The sequence below is a fragment of the Suricata suricatta genome, chromosome 5 (genome assembly GCF_006229205.1).
Source record: "Suricata suricatta isolate VVHF042 chromosome 5, meerkat_22Aug2017_6uvM2_HiC, whole genome shotgun sequence".
NCBI lineage: Eukaryota > Metazoa > Chordata > Mammalia > Carnivora > Herpestidae > Suricata > Suricata suricatta.
Window position 1 is genome coordinate 54756494 of NC_043704.1, and position 23708 is coordinate 54780201.

The 23708-nt window shown below is 38.6% G+C and overlaps 1 protein-coding gene across 15 annotated transcripts in view; it reads left to right on the plus strand.

Moving 5' to 3' along the window:
• BBX (BBX high mobility group box domain containing) overlaps positions 1-23708 on the plus strand; it is a 275389-nt gene that overhangs the window by 169607 nt on the left and 82074 nt on the right. For all 15 annotated transcript variants that reach the window (XM_029939243.1, XM_029939242.1, XM_029939246.1 and 12 more), the window contains 3 exons: positions 5347-5517; positions 11293-11532; positions 22508-22703. In XM_029939243.1, the coding sequence (XP_029795103.1) occupies positions 5356-5517; positions 11293-11532; positions 22508-22703 (598 nt within the window). In that variant the 5' untranslated portion in view covers positions 5347-5355. The remainder of the gene's footprint in view (positions 1-5346; positions 5518-11292; positions 11533-22507; positions 22704-23708) is intronic.

Here is a 23708-nt window from a genome sequence, read left to right on the forward strand (position 1 = left end):
CATGGAAAAGAAATCACATGTGAATGTGATTATTCTGAACCCCAAAGCCACATATACCACCCATTAATTTAATTCTTTTTTATTTTTGCATTTATTTATTTTTGTGAGACAGAGAGAGACAGAGCATGAACAGGGGAGGGACAGAGAGAGAGGGAGACAGAATCCGAAACAGGCTCCAGGATCTGATCTAGCGGTCAGCACAGAGCCCAATGCAGGGTTTGAACCCACAAACTGTGAGATGATGACCTGAGCTGAAGTTGGATGCTCAACCAACTGAGCCACTCAGGCACCCCAATTTAATTCTTGATATATGCTACTTGTCTTTGAATATTAAAATTATACACACACACACACACACACAGGCAAATGTATTTAAGCACATAATTAAATAGTCTCCCGCTGATTTCTCTTACTATTTAAAAAATGTGTTACATAAACAAAGATAGGATTAAGATGGCAGAGTAGGAAGATTCTGAGCTGACCTCCTCCCACGGACCACATCCTCAGACTACAACTATATATGGAACAACTCTCTCTCTCTGAAGACTAGCAGAACAGCTTTTCCACAACTAAAGATAAAAAGAAAAAGCCACATTGAGAAGGGTAGCAGGGGCAGAGACACAGTAGGGAAATCACCAACACAGAGGTTCTTTCTGAGGAGCAAGGAGGTCCAGCCCCACATCAGGCAGCCCCCCACTCCAGGAAGATGAGCCCCTGGAATGTCTGGCTTTGAACATCAGCAGGGCTTAACCACAGGTGAGCCGTGGACTAACAGAAACTAGGACTCTGCAGTTAAAGGGCTTACACACAAACGCACTTGCTCTAAGACCCAGCAGAGAGCAGTTGGAAAAGCACCTGGGCCATACATAAAGGATGTTTGTTGACTAATTTTAGGGTTTATGCCAGAGCAGCAGGGATCTGTAGGAAATGTCTAGGGGAATGGAAGCACTGGAAGGCACCATTTTCCTTTCCTCTGACCTAGCTAGCCTGTCGCTTGTGGGAGCCATTTCCGATACTCTCCATCTACCTTGTTAGCACTACTCATCCCTCCCCCTGCTTTCCTCTGCTGATTCACCCCCAGTAGGCATCCCTCCAAAGGGGCTTCTGCCCTGGTGAGCACCCTTGGCTTAGATTGGTAACCCAGCAAAGTGGGTCCCACTCTCCCCCCACTCTCCACCCCCAGGCAGCCTCTGTCCCAGCAAGTTACCTTGGCCAAGACCAGCACCCCCAGTTTCCCTCAGAGTGGGTCTACCTCACTACATTCAAGAGTCCTTATCTGAAACCTCTGTTACCTCCCTCCCCCCTGCCAAAGGTCCTGCCTCACTGAACCTAGCCACAGTCTCAGCCTGGATTAGAACCCCCACAGAGCAACTGGCACTCAGGGAGGGAGGCGGTCCACCTACCAGCATGACCACAATAGTCGTGGCCAGGCCTCACAGCCAGCCATGCAGGAGACCAGCCCCGCCCACCAACACCACGGTAACCAGGCCTCTCAGCCAGTACACTGGAGTGCAGCCCCTCTCCGTAGTAGTCATGGCCAGACATTGCAGCCAGCCAGGCTGGGAGGCAGCTCCTTGACCGGTGCACCTACAGCTGTCCCAACCTAGCCACTACAGGAGGTTGTATACCACCTACGTGGGAGACACCCCTGGAATACTTGGTCCTGGTGACTCAGAGGATTGTGCTCCTGGGCCCCACAGGAAACGGCCACTCCTTCAAGACCAGTAGATTTAGCTGACCTACTGGTACATACAAACAGAAACTCAGGCAAAGGTATATGTTCCAAATGAAAGACAAAACCTCGGAAAAAGAGCTAAAGGAAACAAAGATGTGTAATAAATAATAGTTCAAAATAATGGTTATAAAGATGCTCACCAAACTTGGGAGAAGAATGAATGAGCCTGGTGTGAACTTCAACAAAGAGAAAGAAAATGTAAAAAGAACAGTCAGAACTGAATACAATAACCGAAATGAAACATACACCAAAGGGAATCAGCAGCGAAGTAGATGATACAGAAGAACAGAACAGCTTATCTAAAAGGGAAAGGGCGCCTGGGTGGCTCAGTCAGTTAAGCATCCGGCTTCTGCGCAGGTCATAATCTCATGGTTTGTGGATTTGACCCCTGCATCAGGTTCTGTGCTGACAGCTAACTCAGAGCCTAGAGCCTGTTTTAGATTCTGTATCTCCCTCACTTTCTGACCCTCCCCTGCTCACACTGTCTTTCTAGGTCTCTCAAAAAGAAATAAAAAAACATTTAAAAATTAAAAAAAAAATAAAAATAAAAGACAGGGTAGTGGAAATCACCCCAGACGAACAGCAAAAAGAAAACAATTTCAAAAGAATAAGGATGCACTACGGAGAGCACATGTTGGGCTGAGTACTGGGTGTTATATGCAAGTAATGAATCACTAAATTCTACTCCTGAAATCATTTTATAAAAAGTAAGGATGATTTACGACACCTTTGGGACGGTATCGGGCACACTCATTCACACCCCTTCACATTATAGGGATCCCAGGAGGAGAAGAGAGGCAGAAAACTTCTTGAAGAAACAATAGCTGAAAACTTCACTAAGGTGAAGAAAACAGACTCCTATGTCCAGGAATCAGAGGAGCACAAGACTAGATGCATTCAAAAGAGATCCACACCAAGACACATCATAATTAAAATGTCAAAAATTAAAGAGAATCATAAAAAAAGCAAGAGAAAAGCAACTACATACAGGGGTGCCCCTATAAGACTCACCAACCAATTTTTAGCAAGAAAATTTGCAAGACAGAAGGAAATGGAATGATACATTCAAAGGGTTGAAAGAAAAAGAAAAACAAAACACCTACAACTAAGAATAATCTACCTGGCAAGATTATTTAGAATTGAAGGAGAGGAGAGAGAAAGTTTCCCAGACAAAAATTAAAGGAGTTCATAATCACTGAATCGACCTTATAAGAAATGTTAAAGGGACTTTTTTCAGTGGAAAAGAAAAGGTCATAAAAATGTTATACCTCCTAAAATATTGGGGCCACCATATGGGTTTACTTGCCATTCAAGCAGCTCATCCTAAAGTGATTAATAAGCCACAAAAATAACCGTTTCCTCTTCTCTCTACATAGCATTGGTATTTTTGGAAATTGGGTTGCCTGTGCCAAAGTTTATTTATAGATAGAATGATGAGAATTATTAAATGGTCTATGGTCTATTGATTCACGAGAAACCTTTGTTGCTTTATGAAGAGCATAGCAGATAACCGATTCCATTTAAAGTTTTCAGTAACTTCTAATACTCTTGAGGCAGCCACATGAATCATATAATTGCTTCAAAGACTCAGCAGAAGTTTCTTGCTAAAAAGATCATAGGAATATGTTTTTCTTTTCCTCTCCCACCTTCTTTTGACTAGACATAGCTTTTAATCAATTGATGAAGAGTTTTATCAAGATTAAGATTAAATTTTTTTATTAAAATGAAGATTTTACTACAGCACAAGGAATAATCTGATTATCAATACTGTAATGACTGAATAAATTGCAATACATTTTTATTTTGGAATATTCTGTAAGTACTACAATATGAGGAAAGTCAAGATATTGACTTAGATGAGCATGATCTATGCAAATTAAAATTTCTAAATGGCTATGGTGTCTTTGTATATAAAAGAAGATACAGAATGATATTGTTCCTAAGGTTATTAAAATGGTCAAAGGATAGGCAAACAGGTTAGAGGTGGATGATTATCGACAGAAGAGAATGCAGACATAGATATGTACACGTAATGTAATTTAGTGTAGGATAAAAAGGCCATTTCATAGAATGGGGGAAAGCTGGATTATTTAATAAAGCTGTTGGGAGAGTTGGCTAGTTAATTGGGGGAAAAAAGAGTAAGCTAGATCCTTACTTCCTTTATCAGAATGAATTACAGATTGGTCCAGTATTGAAATTCTTTTTTATAATGAAGTCATGCCATTTCTAGAGGGAAATATTAGTGATTTTTTAAAAATTTTGAAATGAGGAAGACCTAAGCATGAAACATGAAACAATGAAAGACAGGATAAATTTGCCTATGGCAGTTGTTTTAAAGCTTCAGAACAGGATGAATCTTGAAACTTTATGAAAACCTAGTTTTAGCAACATGGTATGTATTGATACCACTTTGCAAGCGTTGGACCAAAGCACACTTTTACTCACCAAAAAGGCTATACTGTTCTGTGATTTCAGCAACTGTGTTTGTGTTTGTAATTATCAGCATGAACCATTTAAGTTGATAGCATTTGGGTGTATTATTTGAATTTTTGCCTGAGTATGTATGGACAATACCTGGTATATTTTTTGTATAAATTGAATGAATGAGAACTATTGAACTAGGAAAATACTGTGAGAATGCATATAAGAAATTGACATGTGTAGTTTACCTCTGGGCTCTGGTGCTGGGTGTGATACAGGATGCAAACCTCATTTCATGCTATTTTTACTAAATATGAATGTGTATTGTTTTTATCATTAAGAAAACAATTTTTTTCAAGTCATCCAAAAGTAACTTAGTTTCTGGGCTTTGAAAGATTTTGTCACACCATAGGCTGGTCATTGCTTAGCTATTTCAGCCAATCACCTTTTAGAAGAGCAAGAACAGAAAGCTTAGAGAACAAAACTTGATTACTGGATTTGGATGCATCTGTAATGAAGAGATGCAAAATACTTGCAATTATGTGTGTCACAGATGGGGACAGAGGGTGCTCATCTTGCTAAGTGACCAAAAGTGACTTCATGCACTGGGTCCTTGGAGGCTGCGCATAGCTGCTTTTTAAAAAGTGTGTGTTAGCTTGTGAAATAGTTTTATTTTAATCCAAACATTCGATTCTTACAAAGTATTTGTTCTGCTTACTAACACTCCAAGCTCAGATTTATCATGGCGTAGAGTGTAAAATTCATGTAAATGATTGTAATAATGGGAGCCATTGGAGAATGTATGGAGGGCCACCTCTGTGCACCTCCTCTCTCCATCTTTTCACAGTTTTCTGATGCACAACTTTGAGACACTACCCTGAGTAAGTGTGAACAGGTGACAGTAACGTGTAGGCATCCTGCTGCTGTATTTGGGTTTTGAGTTCTGAAGTGATGGAGTGGAAGGAAGTAGATTTCACAAAAGGCAAATTTTATTAGCTCCAGTCAGCCAACTAAAATGAATGTTTGATTATGTACTTAGAATTCTTACTGAATCCAGTAAATGCCTGAGCTGGTAGATACTTTAGTCATTAAAACTATAATCCAATTAAAGCTAAGGAAGCTAAATAAACAAATTTTAATCAAATTTACTTTGATTTCTCTCATTTCTCTCCCCTTTTTCCTTACCACAGGTCACAGTAATGAAAGGCAGTAATAGAAATAAAGATCATTCAGCAGACGGAGAAGGGGCTGGAAAAAGACCAAAACGAAAGTGTCTTCAGTGGCATCCATTGCTAGCAAAGAAACTGCTTGACTTTTCAGAAGAGGAGGAAGAGGAAGACGAAGAGGAGGATATTGATAAGGTAATTTTTCTGTTTAACATAGAAGTTTTGCATATTCATTCCAGAAACTACAGTGGTTGGTGAGAAAGATGCATTTCTAAAAGTCTCTATGATTTAAATCCTATTTACTCAGTTTATATGTTTATTCCAGATATCGAGGTCTCCTAAAGTATCTATACTTCCTAACAGTTAAGACAGAAACAGATCCTTCTTCAGTGGTATTTCTGTCTAGTAAATAATGATTTTCAGGTAATATGGTAGCATTCATATGCAGTGGAGATGGGGGTCTTCGTAAATGATGCACGTGCGTGGCACCTTCCTCCAGGGGCAGCCTAACAGCGCTGCAGCTCTCACCTCTGCCGCTTTTGTGGCATCTGGCTGTTCTCTCTCTCTCTCTCTCTCTCTCTCTCTCTCTCTCTCTCACACACACACACACACACACACACACACACACACACACACACACCCTCAGTCCTCCACATCCCCTCTCTGGTCTCACGCTTGAGCAGCCAGCTCTCATTTAGAAAGTCACACAACCATGCAGGTGACTTTAGAAAGCCACACCTTCCTCCAAGTCTAGGCAGAACTGGTTCCTCCTCCTTCTCATTCAGCTCTCAGCACAGAGACTACCTCCCCAAGAGATGGGACCTCCTCATCTCAGGTGACCCTCCCACCCAACTCATTCCATGTCCAAGGATTTCCTTCCTGGCATTTCTTACTGTTTAACTTGTGCTTAGCTATATACCTGTGTGTGTTTGTCTTTCCAGACTAGAACGTAAGCTCAGTAAGAGCAGAGGTCTTGCCCTGCATATCCTTGGAACCTAAAGTGGTACCTGGCACATAGCGAGTATTGAAAAGATAAATGTTCAATGGAAGAATAAATGAGTACATATTTTGTGTCACTACAACTTTTGTAAACATGTTTTTAGTATTCTTCAGACCTTTGACATCCATTCAGTCTTTTGTTCTAGGTTTGGGTCAGCTTCCATTTTTTTTTCTGTATTTCCTGTTTTTCAGACATCTTATCTGGATCCCCTCTATAGTCTCCCTCACTGTTGACCGTTTTCTCCTCTTTAACAGAGAAAATAGAGGCCACCAGAAATGACTCTTTCCGCTTCCTCTACTCACCTGTACACTTATTTCACTCACCCATCTTTTCCTCTCCCTTCTTTTTTCAGAGAAACCAATGTTACTCATTCTATTCGAGGACATTGCCAACTTTATACTGATTTGATTGTTCTGGCACATTTGTGCCTGTTGATCACTTGGTCCTAGAAACTTTCTTCTCTTTCTGTCCCTCCTCTTGGCCTCACTTTCCTAGCTTCTTTCACTTGATATCTTTCCATTATTCTGCCCTCAAATATTTAGTCTTCTCTGGGCTTTAAAAAAATATTTTAGTTTCTTTATTTTTTTAGAGAAAAAGAGTGAGCAGGAGAAGGAAAAAGAGAGAAAGAATCCCAAGCAGGCTCTGCACTGTTCACACAGAGCCCAATGCAGGGCTCAAACTCATGGACCTTGAGATCATAACCTGAGCAGAAATGAAGAATTGGATGCTTAACCTCAACTGAGCCACCCAAGTGCCCACTCTGGGCTTCTTAATTTCTTTCTCAATCCTTAAATTCTAAACTCGCAGTTTTGACTGTTTACTTGACATATCCACTTAGATCTCAAGTCAGAACCTCTGTTTGAATGTGTTCAAAATGAAGCTTTGAACCCTATCATTCCTGTATCTTCCCTTTCTTATTAAATGGGAGCCCACAACTTTTTCAGTTAGTGAGACCAGACAGCTTATCTGTTTTCTTTTACTCAAGTCTCATATGCATCCATCCATCCATCAGCATGTTCTCAAGCCATACCTTCTACACATGTTCTCAGTTTGACTCCTTCTTAGCAAGGTCACCATGGCCTCCTTGCTGCAAGCCACCACCATTTCTCATGCAGATTAGTATGTATCTGCCTCTCTCCCTGCCTCTGTTCTTGCCTTTCCACAATTTTTTCTCAACAGAGCAGCCAGAGGGATCCCTTCAGAAGGAAAAGCTGGCTGTGCTGTTCTTCTGCTTCATTAGGGCAGGGAGTTCATATGTTCATGGATTTACCACTTAGAGCAGTGTCTGCTCCCTATCAGCTGCCCCCAGTACACAGTTACTGAGTGAAAGAATGCAATCATTGAATTCCCTTTTCTTTGCAGTCCACACCTGATGATCTCATCCACTTTTCTAGGCTTGCCTTCTTTATATTCATACTTCAGTTCATAATCCCAGCCAAGACTTCTCTGCTGAGAACCACCTGACATTTAGCCTGCCTGGTACTGATCTTTCTGCTCCCCACCCCATCTAATTTCTCTCCTTCGAGAAAAAGCTCTCTCTGTTGTGTATGAAGGAACCTTGCCACTGAAGCTAGAAGCACTCTTCCTTGTTTAGCCGTTAAATCCCAATTGGATGCCAACTCTCTTGGCTCTACCTCAGATATTGTCTGTTCTCACTTCTCCATTCTCATAGTTACGGCCTTGATTCAACCCTGTCTCCTTTCTCACCTGGATGGACAGCTGGAACAGACTTTGAAATGGTTTCTCTAGTGTGGGTTACTTCTGGTTTTGATATTATAATTCATGCCTTACGTTGCTGACGGGAGTTATCTTAAAATACATATCTGGCGATGTCTCTCCTGTGCTTAAAACCACTCATAGCTCTCCATTACATCCATCTGTGGTTTCTGTATCCTGGTCTAGTACGAGTGTTGATGTGTTACACAGCATTACTTGGCCCTGGTGAAAGAAAAATTTAAGTCCAGATAGAGAGTTTTTTACTTTTATGTAATCTAATTTATTTATTCATTTGTTTATTCATATTTTGGTTAGTTAATTTAATGAAGTAATTGTAACATTAAACAGTAGTTGCCATCATTTTTTAATGTTCATTTTTGGCAAAATAAATAACCTATGGTAAAATATGATAACCTATGTTGTTCCCCCTAAGGATTTTTTTTACAGTCTGAAACTACTTATTTATCAGATTAAATGCATGTCATTTGACATGACTGAGCATATTTTTCATTAAGTACATCCACACCTACTTCTACAGAACCTCATGTCCTGGGTCCCTTCTCAAATCTTATATCTCCCAGTGCTGTTGAACTGTACATCAGTCAGTAGTCATCGAGCCTTAATCCTCTCTCGTTTTCTGTGTCTTCCCATTGACTATCTGACCCATTCTGATTCTCTTTTAGAATCTGTCTCAGACAACCCGTTTTCTAGGGAGACTTTGGTGTGCTTCATCCATCCACAAGTGCTTCATTATAACACTGGCCCCTTGTAATAGCCATCATACTGCTTTTTAACTAATTTGCTTTTCTCTCTTTCTCTCCCCCCAGCCTTCCCAAACAGTAAGCTCCTTGGTCCAGGATCTTGTCTTATTTATCTTTTTTTCAAGCTCTTGGCTTGAGTTTTATAATTTCATAACTGAATCAAAAGTTATTCTTTTCTGAAGGGGAAATATAATTACTTCCTCAACCTACATAATATACTTTTTATGTCTTGATGTTTCTATAGCTTCTTAGTTTAAGAATGCTAAAAAGATATTCCTTATTATTGAGCATTCAGAATGCTAAATAAATACTCGAAAATGCAATAATTTTTAATGATTGTATAAATAATGAGGAAACTAAATCTATAGCCTTCACTCCCAATAATCTCTAATGTATTTCCAAATCAGATAGCTACAACTTCAAGATTGTTCCACCATATTATTTTGTTTGAAGATAACTGATGGTTAATTAAATGCATTTGCAATATTTAATTTAAACTTAAAAGCCTTTTTGAAAATACCAAATTGGATTAAGCTAGTGATTCATCCTAGAGTATAGGAGTTTCCCAATAAAACATGATGTAAAAGAACACGGTTGCCTTACAGTAGTGGTTCTCAGAGTGTGATCTTCAGACCAGCAGCATCAACATCACCTGGGAACTTGTTACAAATACAAATTCTGGAGGCTCACTCCAGACTACAGAGTTGGAAATTCTGGGAATGGGACCCGACAATCTGTGTTTCGTATAACAAGACCTCTAGGGATTCCACTGCGCACTCAAACTGAAGAAGTAATGCTGTACTATATAATGCAGACTAACAACTACCTTTGTCCTTCTTGATTTTAACTATGAAACAAGAAATTAAAGGCATAGCTTTAGTAAGCCTTCTGGACTTCTGCTTGTGGTTGTACTGTTTTGAAGAAATCGCATAGAATCATATTTTAGCCTCAGAAGATATTTTTTCTTTTATAGTTTATTGTCAAGTTGGTTTCCATGTAATACCCAGTGCTCATCCCGACAAGTGCCCTCCTCCATGCCCATCACCCCTTCTCTTCTCCCCCTCCCCCATCAGCCCTCAGTTTGTTCTCAGTATTCAAGAGTCTGTCATGGTTTGCCTCCCTCCCTCTCCCCAACTATTTCCCCCTTTTTCTCCCCCATGGTCCTCTGCTAAGTTTCTCCTGTTCCACTTGTGAGTGAAAACATGGTATCTGCCCTTTTCTGCCTGACTTATTTCACTTAGCATGACACCCTCGAGTTCCATCCATGTTGCTACGAATGGCCAGATTTCATCCTTTCTCATTGCCATGTAGTATTCCATTATATAAATAAAACCCACATCTTGATCCATTCATCAGTTGATGGACATTTATAGCCTCAGAAGCTATTAACAGTCCTAATATATTCTGAGATTCTATGATCAGAGGTATCTGCAGCCATGTGCAAGAAATATGTAAGAGATTAGAAGCAGAAAGATGAGGCGGGGACACCTGGGTGACTCAGTTGGTTGAGCGTCCAACTTCGGCTCAGGTCATAAGTTTGAGCCCCACATCAGGCTTGCTGCTGTCGGCATGGAGCCTGCTTTGGATCCTCTGTCCTCCTCTTTCTCTTCCCCTGCCGCACTTATTTATTTTCTCTCTCTCTCAAAAATAATAATTTAACACTTTAAAGATGAAAAAAAAAAGAAGCAGAAGGACTAGGCCATAGGCTCAGGCAGCGGTAATGGCAGTTACACAGGTGGAATGGGGGATCAGAACTCTGTAGAAGTCCCTAACGACTGTGAATTGAATGAAATGCTGAGGGAAAGGGGGGATTCAGAATCTATTTTGAAGGTTTAAGCTTAGGTGAATTTACTCCCGTCATCATAGCATTTCACTAAATGATATTTACAAGTTTGAAAATTTACTACATAGTTCCTCCTTCAAATAATGTTAAATGTTTGTTTTAATTTTTATAGTAGGAGGCTCCACTTATGTGCATATGTTACATTTTTATTACCTACTTCTATGTTAAACACTTTCATATTATTAGCTGTAGAAAAGCACTTTCCAAACAGAAGAAACAACTAATATTCATGTTTTTGTGTATGTGTGTGAATGTTGTTGTTAATCTTGACATGCATGTATCACAGTATGGGTTTATTTATTTATTGAGCAGTTAGTTAGGTACTGATGTTACACCAGACATTGAGCTAGATACCATGATTGTAAACTTTTGTCCTCAAAGAGTTCACTGAGGGGGAAAATGTAAGCAATTATAACATGATATAATATATTCTGTAATAGAGACATGCACAGGTTGCTATAGAAACTATGCAGAATACATTGTAAGTTGGTTATCAACCACTAATAGTGGTTGATGATTAATTTTTTTCCAATTTGTAAGTTGTTTAAATGGAGGTAAAAAAAAAATACAATTTGAAAACCAAAACTAATTCTAAAGCAAAACTGTCCAGGATGTGTTAAACATTTGCTTTTGTTTCGGTTTGGTAATAGGTTCAACTTCTTGGGGCTGATGGCCTAGAGCAAGATGTTGGTGAGACTGATGATGAATCACCAGAACAGCGAGCCCGGAGACCAATGAATGCATTTCTCTTATTTTGCAAACGTCATCGCTCCCTTGTAAGACAGGAACACCCCCGGCTTGATAACCGAGGTGCTACCAAGATATTGGCTGATTGGTGGGCTGTTCTAGATCCAAAGGAAAAGCAGAAATATACAGACATGGCCAAGGAGGTAGGTTGCAATGACAAGGTTTTATGGTGGCTGTGAGCAACCAATGCCATACCCCTGTCGGCAAATATGGAGTCTCTGCTGAAGGTCTAGCAGCACAAAGGTAAATCCTGAATCAAGTTTTAAGTAAAAACGTAAGAACTTTGTTCCTATTCCTGAATTCCAGGTCCACCTTGCCTCTGCTGGTGGAGATGCCAAGAACAATCAATTAACAAGTGTTTTCATTGTGTATACTTCATGGATTGATGTAGAGGGTTGATTTTTATGAATGGTAATTTATTTATTATGAATGGTGGTTTCTAAAAAATTTTTTTCTAGGAACCCAGTTTCTGCTCTCGAGAATGCCCATGGTAGAGATGATAATCTTAGGTTACTCTAGTTGTGTCATGGGAAAGAATCTTGATCTAGTCCTAATGCTAAATAACCCTGTGACAGTATTTAAGTCGATCTCTGGGTCTCAGCTTTTTTTTTTTTTTTTAATGTTCTTAGAATGAGGAAATTGGTCAAAAAATTCTATCCTTTCCAGTTCCTTTTTTTTAATAAGCACAATTATTAAGAGATGTGCTTTGACTTGTTTCTGTTCTGTAGGTATTGCAGCACAAATATTTAAAACCAGTAAAGGAATGAATCGTGGTGAAATGTGATAAAATGTGGTGTGTGCAGGCATGTAAACACTGGATAGGCAGAAACACTTCCATGCAGGAAGGCTGTTTCAAGAGATGGCACATTAATCTATTCTGAAACTATATCAGTGACTAAATTTCCTTCAAAAATTGTATACCAGTCTGCTTTTAAATTACTCTGAAATTAATGTGAGTTCATCGTGCTTTTAAAATGTATTATGTGATGGATTTAGCAAGTGAAGGAAACGCAAAGCTAACGTTGTTAGGCTAAACTTGAAAGGAGTAATTCTCACATTGTTTCTTCAGCCTTGTAACTTGGAAACAATCTTGATTCATGAAAACCCCTGCCACCCAAACATTTGGTTAAGTTCTATGAAAAATTGAACCAGCAGGGGACAAATATACAGAGTTTCAAGTGACCCATTTTATTAGACATCTCAGTATGTGGAAAAATAATTCTTTCAATTGCTGTGGTTTTATAGAGTTGCTAATCAGGCTAACATGTTAGATAAATACTTCTTATGCAATGTTAAAGGATATTTGAATCCAGAATATATGATTAGCCTAGTTGTTATGTAATTAATGATGACATTAGACTTTGTGAATCGACTATTGTTAAAGGTAGATTTCGACGATGTAGGCATCTGGAAAATTAAAATCACTTCCAGGGGCACCTGGGTGGCTCAGTCAGTTAAGCATCCCACTTTGACTCCGCTCATGATCTTGAGGTTTATGGGTTCAAGCCCCACATCAGGCTCTGTGCTGACAGCTAGCTCAGAGCCTGGAGCTTGTCTTCAGATTCTGTGTCTCCCTTTCTCTCTGACCCTCCCCTCCTCATACTTGCTTGCTCTCTCTCTCTCAAAAACAAATAAAAAACATTTAAAAAATTAAAAATTAAAAAAATTAAATTAAATCAATTCCAGTAACCTATGTGATTTTAAATGTTTCAACAGATTTCAACTAGTATCACAGTAATTAACAGTAGCTCTTTCCCATTAAATAGTCTTAGATTTTTTTTATAGTCATGTTTATATGGGAAAATAAACAATTATCTGAAACCTCACAGGGAACCACATTAGCTTCGTATAATTAAACACTTGAGTTTGTTTTTGGATTGCTGTTTTTTGATAACATGTAGCCAATCCCAAGTATATTGTTTGCCATTGCTTAAATACCGCTAATTTGCTAACCCAATAGGTGGCCACTTTTAAGAGGAGGACGTAATACTTTCATACAGGAAATCTCTTGCTAATTACTTAATTAGGTTCACCGTATTTGCCCTTGGCGGCACTGTAATGAAATCTGTTAAGGTGGCCTCCTGTGATCTACTACTAGGGGATGTGGATCTTCCGCCTTGCTGGCCTTGTTTACAGTTGCTCTTAGGAAATGCTCTCACTTTTAGTGCAATATGTGGAATGTCCAGCTACGTTCCGAATTATTATATAATTGGTGTCTAGCCATAAGTGATACTGACTTGTTTCAGTGTATTTACTAAATGGTTTTGAAATTACATTAAACTGCAGGTAAGTGTGCTGGTGCTTTTTTGTGTTGATATGGCAGCCTTAACTGCAATGTCAGCGTAAGCAACAAAAGCTTATTGAGTGACTTGAGTGTACCAGGTCTTATGGTGGTTGCCAGGGACGAATAAGGTCTCTGTTACTCAAGGCCCTGTCGCCCAGGCAGTCCTTTTTTAAAAGTTTTATATGTATAACTTCTTCAGTTTAAACACCAAATTTTAAATGTGTTCTCTAAAGGAACAAGACATATTCTATCAGTATAGTTTTTGTGTGAATGTGAATACCTAAAAGGGGATATATTTTTAAAACAGAAGTGATGAGTAAGTAATACAGCTTTGGAGGATTTATATTTTTTATCTGTTCAAACTTTGACGCTTTTCTTGCTCCTGATTATCTTCTATTAGTGCATCTGGTACGAGGAACACCCCGCCCCCCACCATTGTGGGATTTGTTTTCAGCTTCTTGAATTACTGCCCAGTACTAATTTGCATTGTTGGGGGGAGAAAAAGGTTAAATGAGGGTTTCATGTTCTCTGATGAATCTCATTAGAGCAATAACTGGTTCTAAGTGAACTGTCTTAAGGATGTAAACTGGGTTGCTTCCTTAGACTCAGCAGTGTGCGTGGTGGTGCCATGTTGCGGATGTTCCCACGTTCTAACTTCTGACTGTGACTGACTGCTTGTTAGGGATACAGAAGCAGCCTTTCCTTCCTTTCCACAACTCTATGTCTATAGCCTTACAAATACAGGACTACAAGTCTGCATTTTTGCCCAAGAAATTACTGGAACTTTCCACTTGTCACTTAAACTGATGATCATAATTAATTAATGTACAGTCAGTTTAGAAGATCACATATCTAGACCTTCAGGAAGAGCAGAGTAAGTGCAAAGAGGAGAGAATCTGGAAAGTTAAAAATAGTTTTGAGTGACTGTATAAGACCCCCTTCCCTTCTTTTTTGTAGGATCAGAGGCATAAGGCAAAATGCGTGCATTTATTGATTCATTGCTTTATTTCAAGCTTGATGTTCTATGTAAGCACAAACCTGTAAAGTCAGTAATGACTTTCTCCAGTCTTTAGAGCAGGGATCCAAGGCTCTAGGGAGTTAATATCTTGAACAGTCACACATTGTGGAGCCAGGATACTCTTGCCTGTTTGACTCTCATACTCTTAGCCTGCTTGGGATTCTCACTCTCCTCCGTCCCTCCCGCTCTCTCTCTCTCTCTCTCTCTCTCTCTCTCTCTCTCTCTCTGTCCCGCCCCCCCATGCTGTCTCTGCCTCTCTCAAAATAAATAAATAAATAAAATGGTAACACAATAAAATGTCACAGTTCTACTGGGAAGAATCTGCTTGTGCTGGGAGCAGTGGGGATATTTCAGAAAAGGCTTTATGGAGTTAGTGGAATTTGTCGTGGGCTTTTGTATAGGATTCGGAAAGGCAGGGATAAAAGCAGATGTGGGACAGTAAGAACAATTTCAGGAACAAGAAAGGTTGTTTTACCCCTCAGCCTAGAATATGTGTAGGACACTAACAGGAAATGATGATGTAGAGACAAAAGGCATGAGACCAGGCTGACCAGTTTGAAGGTTCAGTTGAATGTCAATAAAACAGTGACAGAATTAAATGCAACAAAATGAAAATGAAGGTAAACTAGAATAGCCTTATGTAAATGTTGGTATCTGTTGCCGTCAGTACTCTAGCAAAGATTCTCATCACCACAAAACTCCATGGAGTCTTTAGCAATTAGTTCTCCCTTCGTATTTTCTTAAGATAAAACTAACCTATTTATTCCCTTGCTTGGCTTTATTAGAAATGGATTCTTCTCCTTTTCTCATATATAATAACTCTGGAGAGAATTCTTGTTTACTATCACATATCATGCTTAAAACAGTGTCTGAATTCTTAAAAGCATGCTATGGCACTTTGCATACTACTAAACTAGAGTACAACCTCATTTTTCCAGCATCTTTGAGAAATTGGTGTTACACATAAGTGATTTCCAGGTATATAAAACTTTCCTGTTCCCTTAAACACTTTATTTTATATATTTATCCTGGAAACTTTATTATTTTTTTTAAATGTTTTATTCATTTTTGAGAGGGAGAGTGTGTGAGCCGGGGAGGGTCAGAGAGAGAGGGAGACACAGAATCTGAGGACAGGCTCCAGGCTCTGAGCTAGCTGTCAGCCCAGAGCCTGATGTGGGGCTCGAACCCACAAACTGCGAGATCATGACCTGAGCCAAAGTCGGACGCTCAACCGACTGAGCCACCCAGGCGCCCCTGGAAACTTTATTTAAAATTGTGTTTAAATATGTCTTTACATAAAGCATTCAGAATGTCTTGAATTTTTTTGAAAATTCAACACATTATTTACAAACAGTTAATTTATAATTTGTAATTCAGTAAGATGTGTGTGAACAGTTAGGTTATAGTCACGTTTTTCTCTGTATATTAAATGACTCCTTTTTTTTAAACTTTATTTATTTATATTGAGTGAGAGAAAGAAAGAAAGAGAGAAGGAGAGAGAGAGCATGTGTGGGCAAGGAGGAGAGGGAGAGAGCATCCCAAACAGGCTCCACACTGTTGGCGCAGAGCCCGATGCAGGGTTCAACCCCACAAACTGTGACATTATGACCTCAGCCAAAACCAAGAGTTGGATGCTTAATCCGCTGATCCATCCAGGTGCCCCTAAAATGGTAGTTTTTATTCCTGATAAGCAGACTTAAGCTTGTTTGTATTTGATACTTCTTTACAAAGTAATTATTTACTGTTTTTATTAGGACATGTTAACACAATGAAAGCCTACTAAAATTCAAAGCTGAAACAGAACCAACAAAACTGATTGTATCATTTGCTCAACTTACAGATACTATTCAGTGTGACTGATAGTCTCTAACAAGATAGTTGAATAGTTAAGTGAGCTAACTACTTGATTTCAGAAATATCAGTCCTTTTAATTAGTAAACACTAACATTTAAATATTAAAATCAAATGAAATTGTGAAGACTTTATAAGGAATCCATGGCTAGTGATAAAAATATAGATCCCACAGCAAGTGATATATTGAGAATTTAAACTGGTTCTCTTAAAACTCATTTTGGTATTGGTTTCAGATATTAATTTTTAGATTGAAGAGACCTAATACTCCAATATCCTGTAAAATGTTACTATAGTAACTTGATTACTTTGAAACTGATGATCACTCAAGGGATGTAGATAAAAATTAATATTTGTACTGTTTGCAAAATTACAAATTGATGCTGCAAATTATTTTGTAAAAAGAAAATTAAAATTACTATACCCTAGCACATTTTTAGAAGAAAACTTACACATTTTATCATTCAAATTAATTAATGTATGAATTTATATTAATACATTTTCAGAAATGCAAATAATGTTTTATTACCCAGATCCTTATCTACTTTTTAAAAATGAACAAAATTCCACTTTATTTATTTAATTAATTTATTTTGAAAGTTTATTTATTTATTTTGAGAGTGTGAGAGCAGTGCAAGCAGGGGAGGGGCAGAGACTGAGAAGGAGAGGGAGAGGGAGAGAACACCAATCAGGCTTGATGTGGGTCCAGATGTCACAAACCAGGAGATCATGACCTGAGCTGAGGTCAAGAGTTGGACCCTTAACCTACTAAGCCACCCAGCTGTCTCAACAAAATTACATTTTTAAAGAAATTCTGAAATTTGTATTTCTTTTAATTAGTGCTAATTAAGTAAACTTAACTTTTCTCCTGATTTACCTAAATTAGAGAGTAAAATTGTCCTTTTAAAAATTTATATATGAAAATGAACTATTATTGCCATGCTAATCTTTACAGCCAGTTCAGGTAGTGATATCCACAGCCAACTCAGGTTTTCCTTTATGTCTTTACTCTAATTGAACCAAACAGTTCCCTGATCACGTATTCAAGTCATTTTTTGACATATAATTTTTATTAGAGTGGCTTTATCACTAAAGTCTTACAAGTTAATGTCTAAATTAAAATATTTTTGTTCTGTCAAACCGTAAACTTAATTTAGTGTTCTGTCACATAATATAGTATAGTTTTCTTCCTATTAAAAATATCTAGTAAAAATAAATCAGATCACATAATGTTGTTGAGTTTTATTATATAAGTGAACAATTTTAGAGTTAAAACTCCTGGAACTAAGACAGGACAGATTAGTGCCTCTTCTCAACTACCTCTCTTTCCTTGTGTAATGTAATTTCTGCTGCCCATGTGAAGAGTCACAGCTGTCTCAAAATTTACTATTCTAGGGGTCACTTAGACCCCTGCAGTAATATAAAATAAAAAATATGTTCTATTTCCTTTTTAAAAAATCAGGTAATTTTTATCTTCTTGGTTCTGGTAGTTTTTTGTTGGTTTGTTTTTGTTTTGTTTTGTTTTATCATAGTGGTATTTCTCTTATTTGCACCCAAACCAGCTGGCTTTGTTGTTTGTTTGTTTATTTTGGGGGATGAGGTTGGAGGAGCAGAGAGAGAATCCCAAGCAGGGTCTGCACTATCAGCACTAAAGCTGAAGCAGGGCTCTACCCACAACTGCGATCAGGACCTGAGCTGAAATCAAGAGTCAGACCATCAAACCCCTGAGCCATCCAGGTGCCTCTCTGCTGTCTTTATTTGTATAGACATTTACAGGATTCCTTATTCCTAGATCTCATCAAGATTGCCATTCTCTTTTCACTGTGCTGAAGAAAATCTAGACTGTAGTAATAGCTAGAAGTATTACTGAATCTTAGATGGCACTTCCCCCAACCATTAAAACAAATAATTGGAGAAGAGTTAGTATAGTTTTCATTAACATTAACTTTACTAGAAACTAGAAATTTCTTTAGGAAATTTCCATTCTTATAAATAATCCAGAAAAGTATTTAAAAGATTAACATAGAGTATTTTTTGGGCATATAGTAATGTCGTTGTCATATTTGAAGTTGGCAGAATACCATGACAAAAGGGTATGTATTTAATACCACCACTGAATAACAGTGATTTGTTATTAGTGCTAATACAGTGTTGTGCTGGTTGGGGCCAGAGAGAACAGATCCCACATTTGCTGAGCATCTTGTATAAATACTAAGCTGTTGTCTGTAAAGGAAATGCATTTAGATTATCTGTTAGAAATTTAAAGAAAAAAATTGGAAGCCATGAGGTGAATTTTTATTTTAATGGGAAGTTTTTGAAAATCAGTATTTTAGCAAGAGGTTAGTTATCTGGGAGACTAGACCAATAGCCTGTGATTGATGTTCTTGGAGGAAAACAGATTTCCCTCTCACGCCCAGCATGAAGAACCCTGTCCGGGAAATCCAGATGGATGGGCATATCTCTTTGACCCTTTAAATCCCATAATGATGGATTTTTGTCCAGAGTTGACTAGAATGCAAAGTTTCACTCAGCTATTTGCTTCATACTATATATAGTCTTCCTTCATTTCTCTCCTACTCAGCCTTATCTGTAATCCCTTTCCTGATAACCTCACCACAACAAATGATTAAGCCTTTCTGTTGTTTCTTATAGTTGAATCAGAGCAAGTGATTGATGAGGTGCCCAGTTCCAAGGACAGAGAGACATCCTCATACCCTGAGGCTCTTTCTGCCTCCTCCTTCACTTGGTGTTCAAGTGTGTCTTTACATCTCCTTGTAAGCTTTAAATTCCTGAAGACAAGGCATGTGTGTTATTCTTTTCCCTGTATGCCACATTCTAAATGCTTTTGCTCAATATATTGCTGATTGAGCTAATGAATGTTGTCTTGTTATTGCTCATTTATATCAAGTATAAGGGTCTGTAAGGTTATTATGGTGATACAGAGTGTTGACCCTCCTAGTGAATTCTCAGATGTCATTTTCCGTAAAACACACATCCTCCATGCCTTTCTCTTGCCTTCTGTTCTTCAACCCATAGGGAACTTACCCCTTTTACAGATACTTTGAAGAATCATTTTTCATGCCTGAACCAGGGGAAGGCTTACAAACCACATGTATAAAGAAATTGTTTGCTTGTGTGACTAATTGTGGTTTGTAAAGAGTTTGAAGGCAGAGACTTAAATTCATGCTTTTAACCAATGTTTGTCATCTACTCCAGCATTTTTCACAACCAGGACTTTCTTCTTTAAAAACTACCAAAAAATTTATTTCTCATAGCAAATGTGTTAATTTGTTTGAAAGTCTTTTGTCATTTTATAGAGTGGTGACCTTTGTCCAGATGACCGTTCATCTGACAAACCCAGCCCATGTGCCTTTTACTGGGACACAATAATGATGCATGTGTCTGCTACTTCCATTTTCACCTCACCCTACCATTTGTCACTTTCCACCTTCAGACAGGAGGCAAGGCTGTTTGTCTGCCTCAGCTTAACATGTCAATCCCTATGCAGGTGAGTGCAGTGGAGGAGGGTGCCTCTCAGATCACATTTGATACCTCCAAATTTATTCTGCTGTGTGACAGTAAATTCTAGTTTGGTTCTTGCCTTGCCTCCTATTTTAATTATTTTTGTAAGAAATGTGGAACTGTATTTTTCCATTATTTTGTGCTTACTTTCTTTTGCATGTACTCATGTATCATTATGCAAGTATACAGTTTTTACGTTTGAAGAAACAAAGTTTATTCAGAAAACTTGACAAGATAATTTGGAGATGATTCTTAACCATTGATTATTAACATTTACATTGTACTACCTACAGTATAGTTTTCCTTCATATGATTTAAAGTGAAAAGATAGAAAAAGTTTATTTGGATTATATATACTTTATTATACCACAGATAAAAGAAACATTTTTTTCTGTGGGGAGCTCAAACTAAATTAGTGTATTTTACACACGGTGTGACTATTTTAAAAGGCAAGCTTATGGGATTTCAGCAGTTGTATTGATTTAATAAAGTTTCCAGCAGTTAGTCACATATAAGAATTGAATACATGTAAAATGCATTTTTATTACTTGATATGACTTTTAGCAATATAGAATGAATAGCAATAAGTATATTTCATTTAGTTCTGTTGTCACAGAAGGGGAAAGAAGCATCAGAGTTGGGAGCGTTATGGGAGAAAGTCTCAGCAAAGTAAAGGGGAAGGGAGGGTGCTGTCAGTGAAGGTTGAAACCTCCAGGACATAAAGTCTGGGGGATTAACTGCAACACCACACATTGCACCTCTCAGCCTGCTCGAACCTGTAGTCAAAATCCTACTATGCTGATGCTTCACACATACTTTGTTTTTTACCAGATGACGTTTTAGGACAATGCTGTTTCGAGCAAAACTATTGGCACCTTTATTCGAACAGCATTTGCTCACTTCATGTCTCTGTCACCTTCTGGTAACTCTTGGAATATTTCAAACTTTTTCATTGTTTGTTGTGGTGATCTGTGATCAGTGATTGATTACAGCTTGCTGAAAGCTCAGATGATTGCTAGCATTTTTTAGCAACAAAGTATATTTTAATATATTTCATTGTTGGGGTGCCTGGATGTCTCTGTAGGTTGAGCATCTGACTCTTGATTTCAGCTCAGGTCATGATCCTAGGGTCATGGGGTCGAGTCCCACAATGGGCTCTGCTCTGAGCATGGAGCCTTCTTAAGACTGACTCTCTCTCTCTCTCTCCCTCTCTCTCTCTTTCTCTCTCTCTCTCTCTCTCTCTCTCTGTCTGTCTCTTTCTCTGCCCTTTCCTCTGCCCCTCTCCCCTGCTTGCTCATCTTTCTCTATTTAAAAAAAAGAAAGGGAGGGGGGGAGGCACCTGGGTGGCTCAGTCAGTAAAGCATCCAACTTGGGCTCAGCTCATGATCTCACAGTTCGTGAGTTCAAGACCACTTCAGGCTCTCTCCTGTCAGCTCAGAGCCCACTTCAGATCCTCTGTCTCCCTCCCTTTCTACCCTTCCCCTGCTCTCTCTCTCAAAAATAATAAACATTTTTAAAAAAAGGTATTCCATTATTTTTTAAATATAGTGCTCCTGTACACTTAATAGACTGTAGTATAGCATAAACGTAACGTTTATATACATTAGGAAACCAATCCATTTGACTGGCTTTATTGCGACAGTCCCTTTATTGTGATGGTCTGGAAGCAAACCTTGCTCTTGTGCTCTTTCTTCTACCTGGCCCAGCACCTTCCAATAACTGAAAAAGTTATATATCAGTTTTCCCTACCTTCTTCCCCTTCTGTCACTCTTGATCTCAGCTTGTTTATCCCAAAACTAGTCACTTCACTCGGTTAAGTTTGCCTGGATTTGCCTTTCCGGTACATCAAAGCACAGATTTAATTTTTCTCCATACTTACCAAATTAAGCAGTGAGCAGAATCTAGTTTGGCTCTGGTGTTGACTCACAGTTTGCACTGTGAACCTGATAGCCACTTTGAGGTTGGTGCCATGATGTACACTCTGTTTATACTAACCCTACATATTGGTGATCTTGTTCTCAATTTATGGAAACTTAAGGGTGAGTCCCAGAAAGGTTACGTTCTCCTTCTTTGGTCGCTGTAGCCCTAAGTGGAAGTGCTAGCTGGGGTTTGAACTTTGATGTTTCTGTCTTCAAAGCCCTTGCCCTTTACCTTACAAATAATTGCCTCTCAATCATGGTAAGACAGCTTTTTGGATGCTTAAAAAAAAAGTGTGGGTCAAAAATACACATGTGCTGATTTTGTACCCTTCTTCCACAAATGAATGTTCTAGTAGTTAAATGCATGTCCTGGGTTGAGATTGCCATTCTTCAATAAGTAAAGACAAAGAAGTTATTGAAAGTATTTTTTCCTTCATTATTTAATGAGGGGGATGAGATATGAAGTCTGTTAAAACTTTCCATCTATATATTAATTAAAACCTTAATTTGTTCTTTATTTATAGTATAAAGATGCATTTATGAAAGCAAATCCTGGCTACAAATGGTGTCCTACCACAAACAAGCCTGTGAAATCTCCAACGCCTACTGTTAATCCACGAAAGAAACTATGGGCCTTCCCATCTGAGTCTTCAAGAGATTTACCAAGCCCCAAGAAAGCAAAGACCGAAGAAATGCCTCAGCTAAACTTTGGAATGGCTGGTGAGTTCAGACATTACTTCTACCTTCTACCTGTTCTTTTTTTTTTTATTCCTTTTCTTTCTTTTCTTTCCTTTTTTCTTTTTTTTAAATTGTTTTTTAATGTCTTTATTTTATTTTGAGAGATAGAGACAGAGAGTGAGTAGGAGAAGGGCAGAGAGAGAGGGAGACACAGAATCTGAAGCAGGCTCCAGGCTCTGAGCTAGTGGTCAGCACAGAGCCCAACGCTGGGCTCGAACCCACAGACTGTGAGATCATGACCTGAGCCAAAATTGGACGCTCAACTGACTGATCCACCCAGGCGCGCCCCCCCCCCCTTTTTTTAGAGAGTGCAAGCAGGGGAGAGGGGCAGAAGGAGAGAGAATCCCAAGCAGTCTCTGTGCTGTCAGCACAAAGCCCAATCCCACAAACTGTGGGATCATTACCTGCATTGAAATCAAGAGTTAGACATCCAACTGACTGAGCCACCCAGGTGCCCCTCTACCTGTTATTTTTAAATATAAGGCAATACATTGATGTAGTACTTTTAATAAACAATATAAATATATTATATATATATATATATATATATATAGAGAGAGAGAGAGAGAGAGAAGTAAAATTTATAACCAGTGTGAAGCATTGTAAGTATAGCATATCTGAAAGCTTTGGAACATGATATACATAGAATGTGTATGTATAACTAAAGGATGTGTGAACCAAGTAGTAGAGTCATTTGCATATATGTGAATTTCTGGCGTTGACATTATGGAAAGGCAGACTGCAAAGTGGAGATTAAGAGCTCAGGGCATTTTATAATGTAACAAAGTAGCTTATACATACAGGTATCTTAGTTGTCATGGGTTCTTAGAAAGGCACAATTAGTGTTGATCATTTGAGGATCTGAAACATTAAGGGCAAGAATATGAACAGTTCCATCATAAGTCTGAGATGGATCTGACAGCTGTTTCTTAGAGGGAATTCCCATTGTATCCCCGCCCCCCACCCCCATTCCTGTATGACCCAGGC